Raw genomic sequence first — 16,457 nt, forward strand, 5'->3', positions numbered from 1 at the left:
TGCCCAGCTGTTGGGATATCACAGTGCCTCACGGAAGGGTGCATTCCCTGTGCCCTGAGGGATACGGCCTTGCTCAGAGGTGGGAGAGCAGCTGAAGTGTGTACACGGCATTAATGCTTAAGGCAGAGTTCTGCCACTGGAGCTGCTTATGCTCAGTGGTAGTAATACCACTCTTAATGTTCCTAAATGATTGCAGGGGTGAGAAATTCCCAATTCAAGAGGAATAAGGCATGAGCTGCACTAAGCGGGTTACTGGAATACCCCACTGTCGTGGCAACTCGTGGTCCCATAGATTTTTCTTTAAGTAGGGCAAGTGGTGAAGCAGTGGTGCATTTCACTTAACAGTCAGCACATGGGAAGTGAACAGGCATCAAGCCAGGACCAGAACCAACTCAGGTCCCAGAGGTGAGTCCTTCAGCTGCCATCAGCGCCACCTGGCACCGCACAAACCTTTACTACAACACAGAAGGGGAAAAAGCTTTGTCACCTTTGGCAGAAATGAGCTCACAGTGTTAACTGGAGGCGGTGAAGGAGCACTTTGACCCAAGACGGTCTGATAAAGGCACTGCCAAGGGGAGGAGGACTGTAATTGTCTTTAGTGGAGCACAGTGCCTACCAGAAACCATTCACCAAACAAACAACAAAAGGACATTTTTGCTGCTCTTCTCCAGGAATAAAGGACTTGGCTGTCAGCCACCTTCCTGCAGCACAGCCGTGTTTTGAGGAGTCAGAACCTTCAATTCTGGACACAGCACAAACACAGAGGATCATCTTAACAGGTTTATTTCCAAAAGAAATGGGAACTTCAAAAGGAGTTTTCTGATGTACATCATCCAGAAGCACGGACACAACAAAGCAGTTCTTCTGCAGAGATCACTCGAAGCCACTGCAAGAAGAGTGTTTATAGGGTCAGGGTGTGACACAATCTGCATGGAGTTTTGTACTGAAGAGATGCAAAGGGGCAAAATCTCAGGAGGTCCATCAGTGAGCTCTCTGCTGCCCAAAGCCATTCCCTGGCCAAGAGAGGACGTGGCTGCAGCAGGGAATCAGTGGGACCTCTACTGGAGTGTACGGTGGAGATGCTGACCTGCAGTGGGCACCCATCACCCACCCACACCTACACCACTTTGTGCCCTTGGTTTTTGCACACTGACAGCACACAGAGCTTGGAGCGTGTGTCACCTGCCCATTACCTGACGAGGTGTGCGATGTCCCAGTTGGCCTCCAGGGTCAGTGGTCCCTCCACCTCCACTCCCTTCTCTGTTACGATGGCGACTTCATACTGAAGAGAAGAAACAATGGAAGTTTTCAGTAAAGCCCGACCTCCAGACTTGGATTTACGATGGGCCCTACAAAAGCTCTCATCATTCACTGCCAATAATGATCACTGAGTCCAACTCAGTGTTATGGGTCCATCCAACTTGGGACATTTGATGATTCTATGATTCATTTGGTTTAACGTGGCTCCACATTCAGTAATGTCTGTCTTTTTTCTGGGTGGACAAGTGGAGCTGGCTCACTGTGGTAGGAACGTTCCCAAAGCTACAGAATTTCAGCTCTGGGTGTCACTGTGGACGAGATGGGACATGAAGCACAAAGTTCACAGCCAACGTGCAGCACTCACTCTGTTGAAGGACCGAGCATCTCTGTAGTACAAAATCTTCATGCAGCGCTCAATCAAGTCGCGGGCTTCCTCCTTGGTCAGGCTGGGCTTCTTCTCCAAGACTTCTCTCATCAACGGCTGAAAAAAATTCATCAAACCCAACAGCTCAGCAGTCACCCTGCACCAAGGTTGTTGCTTCATTGTGCTCCACATTCCCACTTGTGAGCACTAACCTGAGCCAGGGCCGCGCCGTACCCCGTAGCGAGCGTTGGGGCTTCGTAGGCCACGCCGAGCATGTCCACATAACCAAGGAAGCTGAAGAACAGAGCTGTGAGCATTGCTGCTGCACGAGGGGAGGGCACCCAGAGCGCAGCTCCTAGCCAGGGGACCCTCCACATCCTTCTCTTTTTGGAAAAACCTTAAGGGATGTTCCCATTCAACAGAACTGAGCTGATGGAGTCACCCCCCAATGTCCCTCGTCCTCACCTCTCACCGTTGTAGAACCCTCCAATGACAACAGTGTTCCACAGTGGGTTGATCTTGGACCTCCGGTTGTACATGACTCTGGTCAGCCAGGAATGAATGGCTTTGGGGCTGTAACTGTGGCCATCTCCCAGCAGTTCCTCATCAATTCTGAAGCAGAGAGAAACATCACTCAACTCAGAGGCGCTGGGAGCCTTTGAAAACCTCACGCCAACGCCTCATGGGCTGCCTGGAAACGCAAACTTACACCAAGAGAGGCGGCCAAAGGCCACCAGTAAACGAAGGGCAAGGAGCTGGACGACCCCAGCGAGTCCCTTCAAACTCGAGGTGCTGCGCGGCGCTGGGACCAGCAGGACTTACACCATCTGGTTGATGATCTGCGTCAGGTACTGGAAGTCGGCGTAGTCGCCAGAGGCGCCCAGCACGGTGCTGTCGTTGACCCTCAGCAGCCGGGAGATGCTGCGGAAGCGCGCCAGGGAGCCGTAGGAGCCCATCATGTCCGCCGCGATGACGACGCCGCCCTCAAACTTGACGCCCAGCACCGACGTGCCCGTCACCATGGGGGTCCTGGGGACCCACACGTCAGTGCCGCCCCCGGGCCCCCCCACTCCTCGGAGCCCTCCCCTCCCGGTGCCCCCCATCTGCGTGTGCCCCCCACGGCCCCATCTGTGCCCCCCGACCCCCATCCCAGCGCGTCCCGCAGCCCCATCCGCGCTCCCGTCGCCATCGCCGCCCGCACCCCACAGCCCCGCTGCCATCCGTGACTCCGCACGCCCATCTCCGCGCCCTCCCCAGCCCCACCCGTGCCCCCATCCCCCCCCGCTCACAGGGTACGGCTGTAGGGCCGCAGTCCGGCCCCGATCCCGATCCCCCCGGGGCTGTACGCTGCCCCCGGGGAGGGACCCCCGGCCCAGAACGGCGGCGGCGCGCGCGCTCCCCCAACCTCCATCTTAGTCACCGTGCGGCCGCGCTGCGCACGCGCGCCGGAAGTGCGGCCTCCACCGGCCACCGTAGTGCGAGAGGCGGGAAGGCGCCATCTTGAGGGCGGCGCGGGATGGAGAGCGTGAACGGCGCCATGTTGGGAGTGGATGAATTAAGGAGGGGTAGAGATAGCCGGAGGGGCGTGGCTGGGGGCGTGGTTTGTGCGGCTTTGCTCCGCCTTAAGGCGGGGCCGTGAGCGGAGCGGCCCAATGGGAGAGCGGGGGGCGGTGCGTGGCGGAGGTAACAGGTTGGGGCGGCGGCGGAGGTGTGCGGGGCGGTGCGGAACGGTGAGTGCGGGGCTGAGGGGAATGGGGGGTCCTGACCCCAAGGCGAGGCCCAGAGGGGCCGGGGCATGGGGGTCAGGGTCTGCGGGTCTTGTCCTGCTCCGTGGCAGAGCATGTAAGGTCTGGGGCTGTAGGGGCTGCTGCCCTTAGAGTTTGTCCCGCCCCATATTGGAGCCTATAGGGTTTGGGGCCGTAGGGGTCGGGGTCTGTGCAGCCTCTTCTGGCCCATGGCCGAACCCGTAGGGGCCAGAGTCATCGGGGCTGGTGTCCTTGGAATGCGTCCTGCCCTGTGATGGAGCATACGGGGGCTGAGACCGGAGTTGCTGGGGTCCGTGCAGCATGTCCTGCCCCATGGCAGAACCCAAAGGGGCAGGGCCTATAGGGGCTGGGGTCTGTGGGTCCTGTCCTGCTCCATGGCACAGTATGTAGGGCTGGGTCCATAGAGGCTGCTGCCCTTGGAGCTTGTCCTGCCCCATGGCGGAGCCCATAGGGCTGTGCCTGCTGGTGCTGTCCTTCCTGGGTGTGCTGTGCCCTGTGGCACTGCCTATAGGGCTGGGCTGCAGGGCTGCCCTTCCTGGGCCGTGCCCTTCCCCACGGCAGAGCTTATGGGGCTGGAGCCCTGCAGCAGGTCCTACAGGGGCTGACTCTGCAGAGGGATTGCTTGACCCTGTGGTCCCCATATAGTCCCCTTAGGGTCCCCTTACAGATCCCATAGGGTCTGGCTCTGCTGGGAGGTGCTCTGCCCCTCCCCAGTGCCCCACTGCGATGAGATGAGATGAGTGACGTGCCCCATAGCACATCCCATAGGATGCCCCCTAGTTAAGGGTTCTGCCCTGCTTTGGATCTTCCTCCTTCATCTGTAGGATCCCTCAGGGACCCTCTGTCCCCTATAGCCCCTCCCTGCCCCTTCCATAGAGGGTCTGCATTTCCGTATAGACCCTCTGGGTCCCCATGAACCCCTCTACAAGGGGTGCTGTCCCACTCCCACAGAGCCCCACTGCAATGTTCCCATAGGCACTGCTCTGTAGGGCCCCGCAGCCCCACAGATCCCATTCCTGTCCCTTTCAGGGCTGCTCTGCTCGTAAATTCCACACGGCCTTTGTGGCTCCGTCCTTATCTCTGCTGATAAGAGCCATGTCCCAGCCCTGCTCCTCCCACCCCGAGCACCTCTGGGACTGTGGGTCCGTTCCCTCCGGACCTTGTTAGGACCGAGATAATCATTTTGGGGCTGCCCAAGGCTGAGCCCCATCCCACAGTGGGGAAATGTGTTGCTGCGGGACCTCACGGCGTCACTGGGGCCGACCCTTCCCGGCTGCGGGCGGCCGTAACGTGGCACCTCCTGCATCTTTAATGCTGCCCTACTTCGCCCGGCGCTCAGCTTCAGTGGGAGAGAAATGCCAAATGTGTGCGTGGTGGGACGCGACGCTGCCAGCCCCAAACTGCCCCAGTGTGCCCAGTGCTGCTGGGGTCTTGGTGCCAGTGGAACCCTAAGTGCTGATTGGCACTGCCCCCATCCCTGCAGTGATGGGTAGGGCTGCCCGGTCAGCTGTCCCCAGGATAACCCGTCCCTGTGCTCTGTGCCCGCTGTTCCAACCCTTTGTTTGGAGTGTGCGGATCGCTCTGGGCTGGGTTTGCTCCCCACCACCCTGACCAGTCGAGCTGGTTTGGAGTGCGGCTTCTAGCTTGGATCCCATAGATAAGGATCCCATAGATAACGACTCTAGATAGCGGGGCTTCTAGCTTGGATCCCATAGATAAGGATCCCATAGATAACAATCCCATAGAGAGCACAGCTTCCAGCTTGGATCCCATAGATAAGGATCCCCCAGATAGCAATGCCATAGACAGTGTGATTTCCAGCTTAGATCCCATAGATAACGATCCTACAGACAGCACGTCTTCCAGCCCTGATCCTGTAGGCAGCAATCCCATACAGAGCGTGGCTTCCAGCCCTGATTCTGTAGGTATCTGTCCCATATTAGCTCCTTTTCTAGCTTGAATCCCACAGACAGTGATCCCATGGAGAGTGTGCCTTTCAGTCCCAACCCCGTAGACACTGATCTGGCCATTAGGGTTGGCCGTTGGGTTGGCTGCACTCATGGACTGTTGGGGTTGGCCATGAGGGTTGGCTGTCGGGGTTGGCCACTTCTGTGCAACGTTGAGTTCACCCCTGAGATTGGCCATTGGGGTTGGCAGCACGTGTGGGCTGTTGGGGTTGGCCATTAGTGTTGGCTGTTGGGGGTTTGCCGTGGACCGCTGGGTTGTGACCCACTGCCAAACATCCATCTGAGGACGGCTCTCCTCAACAGCCGTTGGGTTTTAGGGCTGCATGCGCGGCGCAGCGGGGCAGGGAGTGGGACGGGGCCGTCAGCGCCCGGTTGATGATTAACCTGAGCACTCCGGGAGTGCGGTGACGTCCCTGGGGCGTGGGGCGGACGCGGCCCCGTGACGCGCTCCCGGTTTCGGGTTTCGGCGATCCTTGCGCAGCCCCGGTGTTTGTCGGGGTTGCAGGCAGGGCGCTGCCGGCGCACGGAACCACGCAGACTTTGTCCCTGTTGAGCAATCGGCGCTGCAGGTGGAGCAGAGCCTTTGGTGCGAAGAGCCCGAAGCCCAGAAAACGGGCGGAAAAAAGAGTTATTTTTGTGCTCGGATCCCGCTGTCCCCGTTCCCATGCCACGGGTCGGGACGTGTGGTGCTGATGGCCTTCCCCTCCCGGTGCTGCCCGCCCGTTGCACAACAGCTTTGTGGGTTGCGGTGCCCACAAAGGGCCCTTTGTGCTCCGTATCTGCATGAGCGGAGTTGGCCGCCTGCCACGCGCGGCCACGGGGACCCACGGGCAGAGCCGGGTGCCATTGTGCTCTGTGGGCAATGTGCCCCCGAGGACAACAAATGGGGTCCCCCTTTTTGTCACCCTCATTTGCACTGCGATCCCCTCCTGGGGGCTGTGTGCTGCTGTGGGATCAGCGCTGCGTTCCCGTGTTGGAATGCAATCTGTTCCCCTTTATCTGAGTGCTGGAGTCCAGCCAGGACAGGGCATTCCTGGGGATTAGCACTCACCTGCTCCTGGCTCGAGCTGTGGGGCTGGACCCACTGCGTGCCCATGGAGGAAAAGAATCCGTCCTCACTGCTGTACCCGTAGAGTGGCAATGGAGTGGCCATGGGGACATCATGACTGTGGGGTACCCGTAGGGTGGCCACAGGGAAATGGTGCCATGGGGTGACCGTAGGGACACAATGTTCATGGGGAAACCATGACTGTGGGGTGGCCGTGGGGTGGCAGTGAGGTGGCCATAGCTTGACCATAACGTGACCACGGGATGACCATGAGGACATTTGGGGTCTGGTGCCGATCTCGTTACCGTGATGCCATGTGGGGACAACCAGCTCATGGCAGCAGCCCATGTCCCCATGGCCACCCCACTGGGTGCCAGGTGCTGCCACCTCCACCATCTGCTCGGGGCCGGTTCCCTGCTGTGTCCAAGCTTGGCACCGACCCTCTGTCATGTGTTGGGGTTGGCAGAAGCTCAGTGCTGGCATTGCGGGGTCCCCGTGGCCATTCATCCTCTGCAATGTGCCCAGAGCTGAGGCTTTGGGGTGGGCACGGGGGCGGATGTGGGGGCTGCACTGGGGTGACGTTGGGACCAAAAGCTGGAAACGTGAGATTTTGGTGCCGCTCTCCCTTTCTCCGTACGTGCGGGACGTGGTGACCCCGGCTCTGTGCCACCATCCCATGGCCCTGCGCTGAGCGCGCGGTGCCCGCGGTGCCGCTCGTGGCGCAGTTATTTTGGGCAGCACACAGAGCTGCCGGCACCGGAGGCAGCGGTGGAGGAGCGCAGCGCTGTGGGGCCGGGACTGCCCGGGGCTCTGCTGTCGTTCTGCATCAGTCCTGCCAGAGCTCCCGGCACTGCGGTGACCGCGGTGGTGGCGGAGGGCGAGTGGAGGACGTCGGTGAGTGCCGGGTGTCAGCGCTGCGCTGGGGTGGGGGGTCTGACTGGCCCTGTGGGGTTGGAGCTGCATGGGGCTGAGGGTGCTGTGTGGGGCTGGTGGTCCACCGGCACTTTCTGTGTGTTTTACTGTCGGCTCGATCCAGCAAAGGGGCTCCGTCTGTGCTGAAAGCACAGCGGGATCGGGGGCTGTGCTGTGCATGGGAGCAGTGCCACCGGGTCCCCAGCACTATGGGGTCGCATCCCCTCTGTGGGACAGCATCTGCACTGTGGGGCCATGTCTGTCTTATGGGGCAGCATCAACCCCATGGGTCTGCATCTGCCCCATGGGGCCACATCCACTCCATGGAGCAGTGTCCCCACTGTGGGTCTGTGTACCCCCTATGGGGCCATGCCTGTCCCTGTGAGGCTGCATTCCCGCTATGGGACCCATCTGTCCTATGGGGCCATGTCAGCCATACGGGTCCTCATCCCCCCAGCACTGTGGGGCACAGACCGTGGGTCCCACTGTGACTCTGCCCTCTCCCCAGAACAGCAGCACCGCACCCGGCATGGAGCGCACGGCAGAGAAGCAGAGCCCGGTGGACTACGGCGTCCAGATCCGCTTCATCAATGACCTCCAGGAGCCCAAGAAGGCCCCGAAGGCGCGCGCCAAGCCGGGCTCCTATGGGGTGGCCGTGCGCGTGCAGGGCATCGCGGGGCAGCCCTTCGTTGTCCTCAACAGTGGTGAAAAGGGCAGCGATTCCTTTGGGGTGCAGATCAAAAGTGACGGCTCCTACCCTGCAGGGACCACCGGCCCCCGGCCCCCGGATCTGCCCCCTGAGCTGGACCTCCCTGAAAACCGCTATGTGCGCCCACAGCCTTCCTACAGCGTGTCGGATGAAGAGCACAGTGCCGCCCCAGTGCCCACCCGGCACAAACCCCATAGCAAAATGGGGGCCGAGCTGCGCCGGACGCAGTCCCATGGCAATCTGCTGGCCGCCACCGATGGGCCCATGGCCACCAGCTCCAGGAGCAGCAGCACACTGAACATTGCCCACCCCACACACCGCAAAGGCTCCGGGATTGGGGTCGCCCCCTCCTCGGACTCGGAGAGCTCGGTGTCACAGCACGCAGGTGGTGACATCGACACCGAACCGCTCTCCTCGGTGAATTCGCTCATCAGTAAATTTGATGGCAAAGTGCAGCAGCGCGGCCGTGCGGCGCGCCGATCCCGCCTGGCCTCGGAGGAGAGGAAGCGCTCGCAGAGCCTGGACGCCCGCAGCACCGTTCCCAATGGCCGTGCTGTGAGTGCGCCGTCCCCATTGCCCACCGGGGCAGGCAGAAGTGCAATGGTGAATCGTGGCACCGAGGAGCGGCCGCAGAGCAAAGCCCAGACAGAACTGCAGGTACAGGAGGTGTTGGGTGGTGGTGGCACCGCTCGGTGGTCCCATGGCCGTGGGGTGGGAGTGGAACTCCAGTGAGGGATTGGTGCCCAGTGCTGAGATCTCCATGCCACTGGCAGCTGAAGTCGACGCCGGATCTACTGCGGGACCAGCAGGAAGTGGCCCAGCCTGACAGCAGTGAGGACCCCAAAGAGCTCATTTATGGGATCCTGAAGGAGGGGTGAGCATCCCCAGACTCGGGTGCCACCGTGCCACATTGCAGGGTGGTTGGGAATGGCGATGCTGCGTGGTTGGGTTGGGAACACAGCAGTTGGTGCCACGTGGTTGAGTGCTGAGGATTTGGGGGATGACGGCAGTGAAGAGCTTGGGGTGCCCCATCCTTCCTGTGCCCATCCCGCTCCATCCCATACCCAACGCGCTCCCTCTGCCATGATGCCCCCAGGAGCAGGGACAGCGGTGCGATGCTGAAGAGGAAGGCTGCGCTGGTGCTGGAGAAGCTGCAGGAAGTGGCGGTGAGTGGGTAAAGGGCAGGGTTATGGTTCTGGGGTGCAGGGGGTGACACTGAGCCCAGGGTGTCCCCAGGCACCCACCAAGGGGACGGCGTGCTCCCAGCCCCAGCACCACGCGCTGGCCCAGAGGGTGGAGGAGCTGCAGGAGAGGTTGGATGAGGAGAGCAAGGTGAGGCTGCTGGGTGGAGGTGGGTGTCCCCTGCGTATGGCTACCATGGTCACCACCGTCCCCCCCATGCAGCTCCGCCAGAAGTTGGAGCTGACCAAGGAGCGCAGCACCACGCGGGCGCTGGAGGAGGCACAGGAGGAGAGCGCACGGCTGCGGGCAGCGCTGGAGAAGAGAATGCAGGAGCTGCAGAGGAGCAGCAAGGAGTAAGGGCTGCGTGGGGCCGTGTTCCTTCAGCGCTGCGCCAGGTGGTGGGGTCCCCACACTGTCCCCATTTGGCGGTGTGGAACTCAGCGTCCTTTGAGCTTTGAATGTGGTCTGGATTTCCCTCTCCATCAGTGGGTCTGAGGGCTCTGCTGTGCGCTGGGGGTCTCAGGGCTGCTGTCCCCACAGGCTCGGGGAGGCGAAGGCGGCACAGATGCGAGCAGAGGAGCAGCTGAAAGCAGTGCGCACAGAGATGGGGACAGCGACGGACACCAACGCTCTGTACAGGGTATGGCCACGTGCACTGCTCCGCAACCGTCCTTCACTGTGCCACCAACCACAGCGACCTCTGTGTTCCAGGAGCTGGAGGAGGCCCGGGAGGAGCTGGAGGAGGCCCTGAGCTCCCGGCAGCGGTTGGAGGAGCACCTGCGGCTGCGGGAACGGGAGCTGACGGCCCTGAAAGGGGCTCTGAAGGAGGAGGTGGCCAACCACGACCGCGAGCTGGAGCGTGTGCGGCTGCAGTGCCACAGTGACATGGAGCAGCTCCGGCGCAGCGTGGAGGACATCTCGCAGGTGAGGGCTCTGTGTTTGGGATTCATATCCTCACATCCCCCTTTTGCACACCATGACAAGGTTCTGTGTCCCCCCCCTATACCTCTCTGTGCTCCATCCCTGGGGGAGCCTGGAGCTATCAGTGCTGCCTGGTGCTGTGTGGCTCCCCATGTCCTTGGGCCGCCTCCTGCGGGGCTGCTTTGGGTGGTGTTAAACCGGGCAGAGCCTCAGCATCCCCAGAGCATTCCTGGGCACAGTCTGAGCATCCTCAGGGCAGGGAATCCCTGGGCAGAGCCTGAGCATCCTTGAGAACATTCCTGGAGAACCCCTGGCAGAACATCCCCGGGCAGTGTCTGAGCATCCCCAGAGCATCCTTGGAGCATCCTTGGGCAGTGCACCCCTGGGCAGGGGCTCAGCATCCCCCAAGGACGCTCACGCTGAGCGCTCCCCCCCCCCCCCGTTCCCCAGAACCGGGCCGACCTGGAGTCAGAGAAGCAGAAAATCGGTGCGGTGGTGCGGAATCTTCAGCGTGAACTGGAGGAGAGTGCCGAGGAGACGGGGCATTGGAGGGAGATGTTCCAGCGGAACAAGGACGAGCTGCGCGCCGCCAAGCAGGAGTGCGTCCCGGCAAATCAGGGCGTGCTCGGGGCCGGGGGGGTTATCGGCTCCCCCCATCCCATACTTCCATTCCCAGACTGCTGCAGGTGAAGATGGAGCGGGAGGAGTTCGAGGAGGAGCTGCGGGAGCTGCGGGAGCGCTTTGCGGCCACGCGGGAGGAAGTGGAGAGGGCGCGGAGCAGCGCAGCCGACCCCGCAGAGATGGAAGCGCTGCGCACGGTGCGTAGCAAAGAGGGGATCTGGGTACCGTGTGCGCCCCGTCGGGGTCCCTGAGCCCATCCCATCCCCAGGAGCTGCGCCGGGCGCGGGAGGCACAGCGGGAGCTGATGGAGGAGAAGGAGCAGCGGGAGGAGGTGGTGCGGCAGCGTGAAGAGGAGCTGCAGGTGCTGCGCAGCACTGTGCAGGATGAGGCCCAGAGCCACAGCGGAGCCATGGAGCAGTGCCAGCGCAAGATGGAGCGGCTGCGGGAGGAGAGGGATGAGGCTGTCAGGGTGAGGAGTGGGATGGGGATGGCAATGGGGATGGGATGGGGACGGCCCAGCCATGAGCCAAGGAGCAATCTCACCACACTGCTGCAATGGAACCCCAGTTTCACACCACATCTCCTGGGCTTGGCTGGTGTCTGTGGGGCCAGGTGGCCCATACTGTTGTGTGGCTGTGTTGCAGGCAAAGGTTTCCCTGGAGGGTGAGAGGGAGGCGGTGGAGGCAGCACTGCGGGAGCTGCAGGAACAGCACGAGGAGCTGCAGAGGAAGGTGCAGGGCTTGGAGACGCAGCTGAAGGACTACGAGCGCATGGGGGAAAACTGGGAGGGCTCCCAGGCACGGCTCCGTGAAAAGATCACCAAACTGGAGGTATTGTGGCTGTGGGTCCAGGCTGAAGGACGCAGAGTTCGGGGAGATGAGGTCATATTGGGGATGTGAGGACCCGGGGGGATGGAGGTGGCACCAAAGGGACAATGGGGACACTGGGGACACTGGGAGATATGAGGAATGTTGGGGAACTTCAGGACATCTGGGGGATGTTTGGGGACATGGGGCAATGCAAGTGACACCAGTGGGATGCTGGGGACATGGGAAGATGTAGGGAATACTGGGGATCTTGGGGACACAGGGGGACATCTAGGGGCACAAGGTCATAGGGGGATGCAGGTGGCACCAGGGAGGCATTTGGAGATACTGGGGGGCCTAAGGACAATGGGGAACATGGAGACAGTGGGGAGTGTGGGGACACTGAGGGTTATTTGGGCAATACTAGGGGACGTCTGTGGGCGTGAGGTCACAGGGGAAGCAGATGGCACCGGGGGACACTGGGGACTCATGGGGGAGAGTGCCATCCCCTGGTGCCATCCTCTCTCCCTCCCAGGCAGAGCGCAGACGCGCAGAGGAGTCGTTGAGCGAAGCCACAGACCGTGAGCAGGAGCTGCTGCGGGCACAGCGGGCGCTGGAGACGCGTCTGGATGAGGCGCAGAGGGGAATGGCGCGGCTGACGCAGGAGCAGCAGGAGCTGAGCGCGTCCCTGCAGGACGAGCAGAAGCAGAAGGAGCAGCTGAAGCGTGCCAAGAGCGAGCTGGAGGAGCAGAAGCGGCTGCTGGACCGCAGCACCGAGAAGCTGAACAGAGAGGTGGGGAGCGCCTGCACCTCATCGCCCCATCAGCCCTCCATGGGGTGTGGGTGGAGGGCAGTGGTCCTCACGGGTCTCCTCCATCCCACAACCCACAGTCCCATCCCATGGGGAGGGCTTAGAGGGCGGTGGTCCTCATGGATCCCCTCCAGGTGGGGTATCCCGTGTCTCACTGGTCTTTGAGGTGCCCTGGCCAGGGTAGGGCAGGGGTGCAGCACTGCAGGGCTCTGCCCCACTCTTAGCATGTGCTTATCCCCATTGTTTTGATCCTTCTCCATTATGCTGGGATGTCCCTGTTTGTGCTCACACGCCCTAAATCCATGCTGTCCCCATGGATCTGCATCCAGGGTCACATTGTCCCTTGCTTTGGGGCACCTACAGCGTTCCAGTGCCTTCCAGCTCCCATCCCGTGGGCTCCTGCCCATCGCCATGGGGCAGCAATGTCCTCCCAACCCCATGCCCCCCTTCCCACCTCTGGTCCCGTTGCTCTCCCACAGCTGGAGCAGATGACAGAGGAGTCCAACCGCTCACTGGCTGCGCTCAAGGCTCAGCTGGAGGAATGCAAGGAGAAATCCCGCAAGGAGATCACCGATTCCCAGAAACAAGCCAAGGACCGCAGCGCCGAGGTGGAGAAGATGCAGTTCAGCGTGGGACGGCTGCAGGACGAGGTACGGCAGGGACTGGTGGCCACAGCCTAGCTATGGCCCAGGTGGCCGTGGGGCTGCTGCCCCCACACCGCATCTCACCACTGTTCCCAGGTCACCCGGCTGAAGCAGGCGCTGCAGGACAGCCAGGCGGAGCGGGATGGAGCGCTGCTGGAGCGGGACGTGATGCTGCAGCGCCTGCGTGGCCTCGAGGAGGAGGCGGATGCCAAGAGGCGCTCCCAGGACGATCGCTCACGGCAGCTCAAGGCGCTGGAGGTGGGTTGGGACACCTGAAAAATGGGCTGTTGGCACACAGAGAGCGGGGCTGTGGTGCCTGAAATATGAGCTCACGGGTAACCAAAAATCCAGGGGTGGTGCCCAAAGAGTGGGTCGTTAGATCCAAAATCCCAGGGTTGGGGCAACTAAAAACCAATGTGGTCGTAGTTTCCCAAACACTGGGTCGGGGCACCCCAAAAAGCATCCAAAAAGGCACCCAAACCCACACCTCCACCCACTCCCTGCAGTGCTGAGCACTGACAGTGAGGGGCAGAGCGTGCTCAGCCATCCCGCAGCTGCACAGAGCTGCCGTGCCGCAAGGGTGCACCCATTTTTTCTGGCCCTGTCCAATGAAACCCCACAAATGGCAGTAGAGAGCCCTTCTCCCACCACCCTGGTACCTTCCCAATGCTGTGGGGCCAGCGCTGACCCTCTGTCTGCCTGCAGGAGAAGTCCAAGCGCCTGGAGGAGGAGCTGGAGGAGGAGCGAAGCACAGCTGAGCTGCTGACAGAGCGCGTCAACCGCAGCCGTGATCAGGTAGGGCGGCCAGCGGAAATCACACGAGCGTGATGCAAAAACAATGCCCAAAATTATGGAGGGAGGTTGGTGTTTGTGCAGGAAGTTGGGGCTGTCAGCTCCTAATTAACCCAACTGCTCATTAGTTTCAAAGCTGGAGCTGACGCAGGAGCTGTGGCACGGGTGGCGCTGGTATTGCCAATGGGTTGCGGGAGCCACAGCCCCATTGCTTGCAGCTCTGTAGGAGTGGAAAGGGGCTTTCTGGCCCCATGGGGCTGGGCTTTGGGGTGGGTTATCCCATTTTTCATCCCCTAAAGGAGCACGTCCCAGCAGAGTGATGGCAGTGACCAAGGCCATGGCCAAACCTCCCAACACCATGGCACTGGCTTGGCTAATGGACTTGTAGGGGCGTTCTGGGCGCCAGGGGCACCTTGTAGGGCTGGGGGTTGGGGAGTGGGGTGGGTGATTTGGGTGGGTTTCCCATTTCTCATCCCCAGATGGGGCACATCCCAGCGGAGCTTTGCTCCACGTGTCCTCAATTTGTCCAAATTGAGCAATGCAGTGTGTAGGTGGCAGTGAAACTGGAGTGTGGCTCTGACAGAGTCACCGTGTGATTTTTTTGGGGGACTGTTGACTTATCATTTAGGCAACGCTGCACAAAATCCCATTCCCACAACTTCAAAATAATACCCAAAGTGGTAAGGTTGGCTCTGGCTGAGCCCTGGGGCGTTGGGTTTGATCCGTTGGTGCACCAAATCCATTTTGGCCCCAAGCACGGCTGCACCACGGTGCCCAAAGGTCCCCACTCCCAGTCCAACCAGTTAAACCCTCCAGTGGAGAATTGCAGCCTGCACACCCAGGGGTGGGAGGTGTGGCAGCTGCTTGTTAGGAATAGAAAGAGGACAGCTAATTGGGGAGGGAGCCAGCAGCCGCTTGTTGGGATGTGTGACCATTGGGAAGGGATTGGGGCTGGCACGAGGTAACCAGGGCCGTGGCCAACATCCCCATCCCCAGATCGACCAGCTGCGTGCTGAGCTGCTGCAGGAGCGCTCGAGCCGCCAGGACCTGGAGTGTGACAAGGTCTCACTGGAGCGCCAGGTGGGCACTGGGGACCACATCCTCATCCTTCCATACCCTGAGTGATGGGAACACAGTGGTGATGGGCACCAAGCTCCACACTGTGCCATTATGCTGCACCCTGGGCACCTCCCCATGCCCACGTCCCTCTGCGTGGATGATAATTGCCACTGTATAACCATCCTCATTGAGGCCACTCCTTGGGAGAGGTTTCTGGGCTGGGAGCTCCACCAGCGGCCGTGCTGTCCTCTACAGAGGCCGGTGTTGACCTGGTGCCTCAGACCGGGGTTTAGCTGACCTGGTGGCCAAAGCTTGGATTGACCTGGTGGCCTCTGGTGGCCTCCATGTCCCTTCTCTCCAGAACAAGGAGCTGAAGAGCCGCCTGGCCAGCTCCGAGGGCATGCAGAAGGTGGGCAGCTCTGTCTCACAGCTGGAGGCGCGCCTGGAGGAGCTGCAGGACCGGCTGCAGGCCGAGGAGAGGTAGTGGCCCCGTTGTCCCCACCGCCACCATGGGCCAACCGTGCCATCAGGTCCTCACCCCACACCTCCCGGCAGGGAGAAGAGCGTCCTCCAGTCCTCCAACCGCAAGCTGGAGCGCAAGGTGAAGGAGCTGACCATCCAGATCGATGATGAACGGCAGCACGTCAACGACCAGAAGGACCAGGTGGGTGGTGGGCACGTGGCCACCCCTGGCCATGGGTTGGTGCCACTGTCCCAATGGCCATTGTGTAGTGGTGGCCCCATGGCCGTGGGTTGGTGGCCACTGTGGCGATCAATGGCCGCGTCCCCACAGCTGAGCCTGCGCGTGAAGGCGCTGAAGCGGCAGGTGGATGAGGCCGAGGAGGAGATCGAGCGGCTGGAGGCTGCCCGCAAGAAGGCACAGCGGGAGCTGGAGGAGCAGCACGAGCTCAATGAGCAGCTGCAGGGCCGCATCAAGGCGCTGGAGAAGGAGGCCTGGTAGGGAGAGAGGCAGCCCCATGGCCTCACTGTGCTCCATGGCCCCATGGATGGGCCCCGTGCCCCACCGCCCCACCATGCCACGCCCCATGCTTCGGCCCAGCAGCTCCATCTGTGCCCCGCGCTCCACGCTCAGCCCTCTCCTCCCTCCCCAGGCGCAGAGCTGCCCGCGCGGCCGCCGACTCCTCGCTGCAGGACGACGCGCTCAGCTCCGATGAGGACCTGGACAGCGCCTACGGGCCCTCCTCCATCGCTTCGCTGCTCAACGAGGCCAACCTGCAGACCAGCTCCTGCTGAGCCCCACAGAGCCCCCGGGGCTGCAGGAACTGCTCAGAGACCTCTGCCCTGCTGGCGTCGGCCATGGCCCTCTTCTTCATGGCTTTTTGTCCCTGGTGGCCCCAGGGCTGGTGGCTGTGAGGATGGAGCCTGTGGTCCCCAGGGAATGCCACCGCCCCTCAGCTCCCATTTATTTTTATATGCAATTGTGTCCCTCGGTCCTCGCCACTCTTTCCCCCCTCCAAGCGCTCTTTCCAATAAAAGGGACCATTCCAACACCCGTGGAGCCCATGGCAGCGGTGCAGGACTGGGGCGCGGGGTGGGGGCATGCGGCTCCCTCCTGCCAGGCTGGGTCTGGCCCC

At 61.5% G+C, this 16,457-nt stretch overlaps 2 protein-coding genes and 1 non-coding gene across 4 annotated transcripts; 2 read left to right on the forward strand and 1 right to left on the reverse strand.

Annotated features, from left to right (window-relative positions):
* Positions 1–767: 767 nt before the first annotated feature.
* PSMB4 (proteasome subunit beta 4) lies at positions 768–3,053 on the reverse strand. 2 transcript variants are annotated; one of them, XM_427542.8, is made up of 7 exons: positions 2,914–3,053; positions 2,447–2,653; positions 2,090–2,236; positions 1,837–1,918; positions 1,625–1,741; positions 1,194–1,282; positions 768–886 (listed from the first exon to the last, which is right to left on the reverse strand). In XM_427542.8, the coding sequence occupies exons 1-7, from the start codon at positions 3,033–3,035 to the stop codon at positions 874–876; spliced, it is 777 nt and encodes a 258-aa protein (XP_427542.6). In that variant the 5' UTR covers positions 3,036–3,053; the 3' UTR covers positions 768–873. The 2 variants fall into 2 exon arrangements, with proteins under 2 accessions (XP_427542.6, XP_046759933.1); XM_046903977.1 differs by having other exon boundaries at positions 2,826–2,914.
* Positions 3,054–7,073: 4,020 nt separating this feature from the next.
* CGN (cingulin) lies at positions 7,074–16,376 on the forward strand. Its single transcript, NM_001347391.2, has 21 exons — positions 7,074–7,299; positions 7,826–8,683; positions 8,800–8,900; positions 9,123–9,192; positions 9,263–9,358; positions 9,431–9,561; positions 9,749–9,848; positions 9,920–10,132; positions 10,580–10,728; positions 10,806–10,947; positions 11,019–11,219; positions 11,395–11,580; positions 12,092–12,349; positions 12,847–13,017; positions 13,108–13,269; positions 13,717–13,806; positions 14,800–14,883; positions 15,224–15,342; positions 15,418–15,526; positions 15,656–15,819; positions 15,975–16,376. Exons 2-21 carry the CDS (start codon positions 7,847–7,849, stop codon positions 16,114–16,116), a joined length of 3,525 nt encoding a protein of 1,174 aa, NP_001334320.2. The 5' UTR covers positions 7,074–7,299; positions 7,826–7,846; the 3' UTR covers positions 16,117–16,376.
* MIR6620 (microRNA 6620) lies at positions 10,907–11,016 on the forward strand. The gene has a single exon (NR_105488.1). It is a non-coding gene; the product is annotated as a microRNA 6620 (primary transcript).
* Positions 16,377–16,457: the final 81 nt, after the last annotated feature.

Source organism: Gallus gallus, chromosome 25 (assembly GCF_016699485.2).
Source record: "Gallus gallus isolate bGalGal1 chromosome 25, bGalGal1.mat.broiler.GRCg7b, whole genome shotgun sequence".
NCBI classification, from domain to species: Eukaryota; Metazoa; Chordata; class Aves; order Galliformes; family Phasianidae; genus Gallus; species Gallus gallus.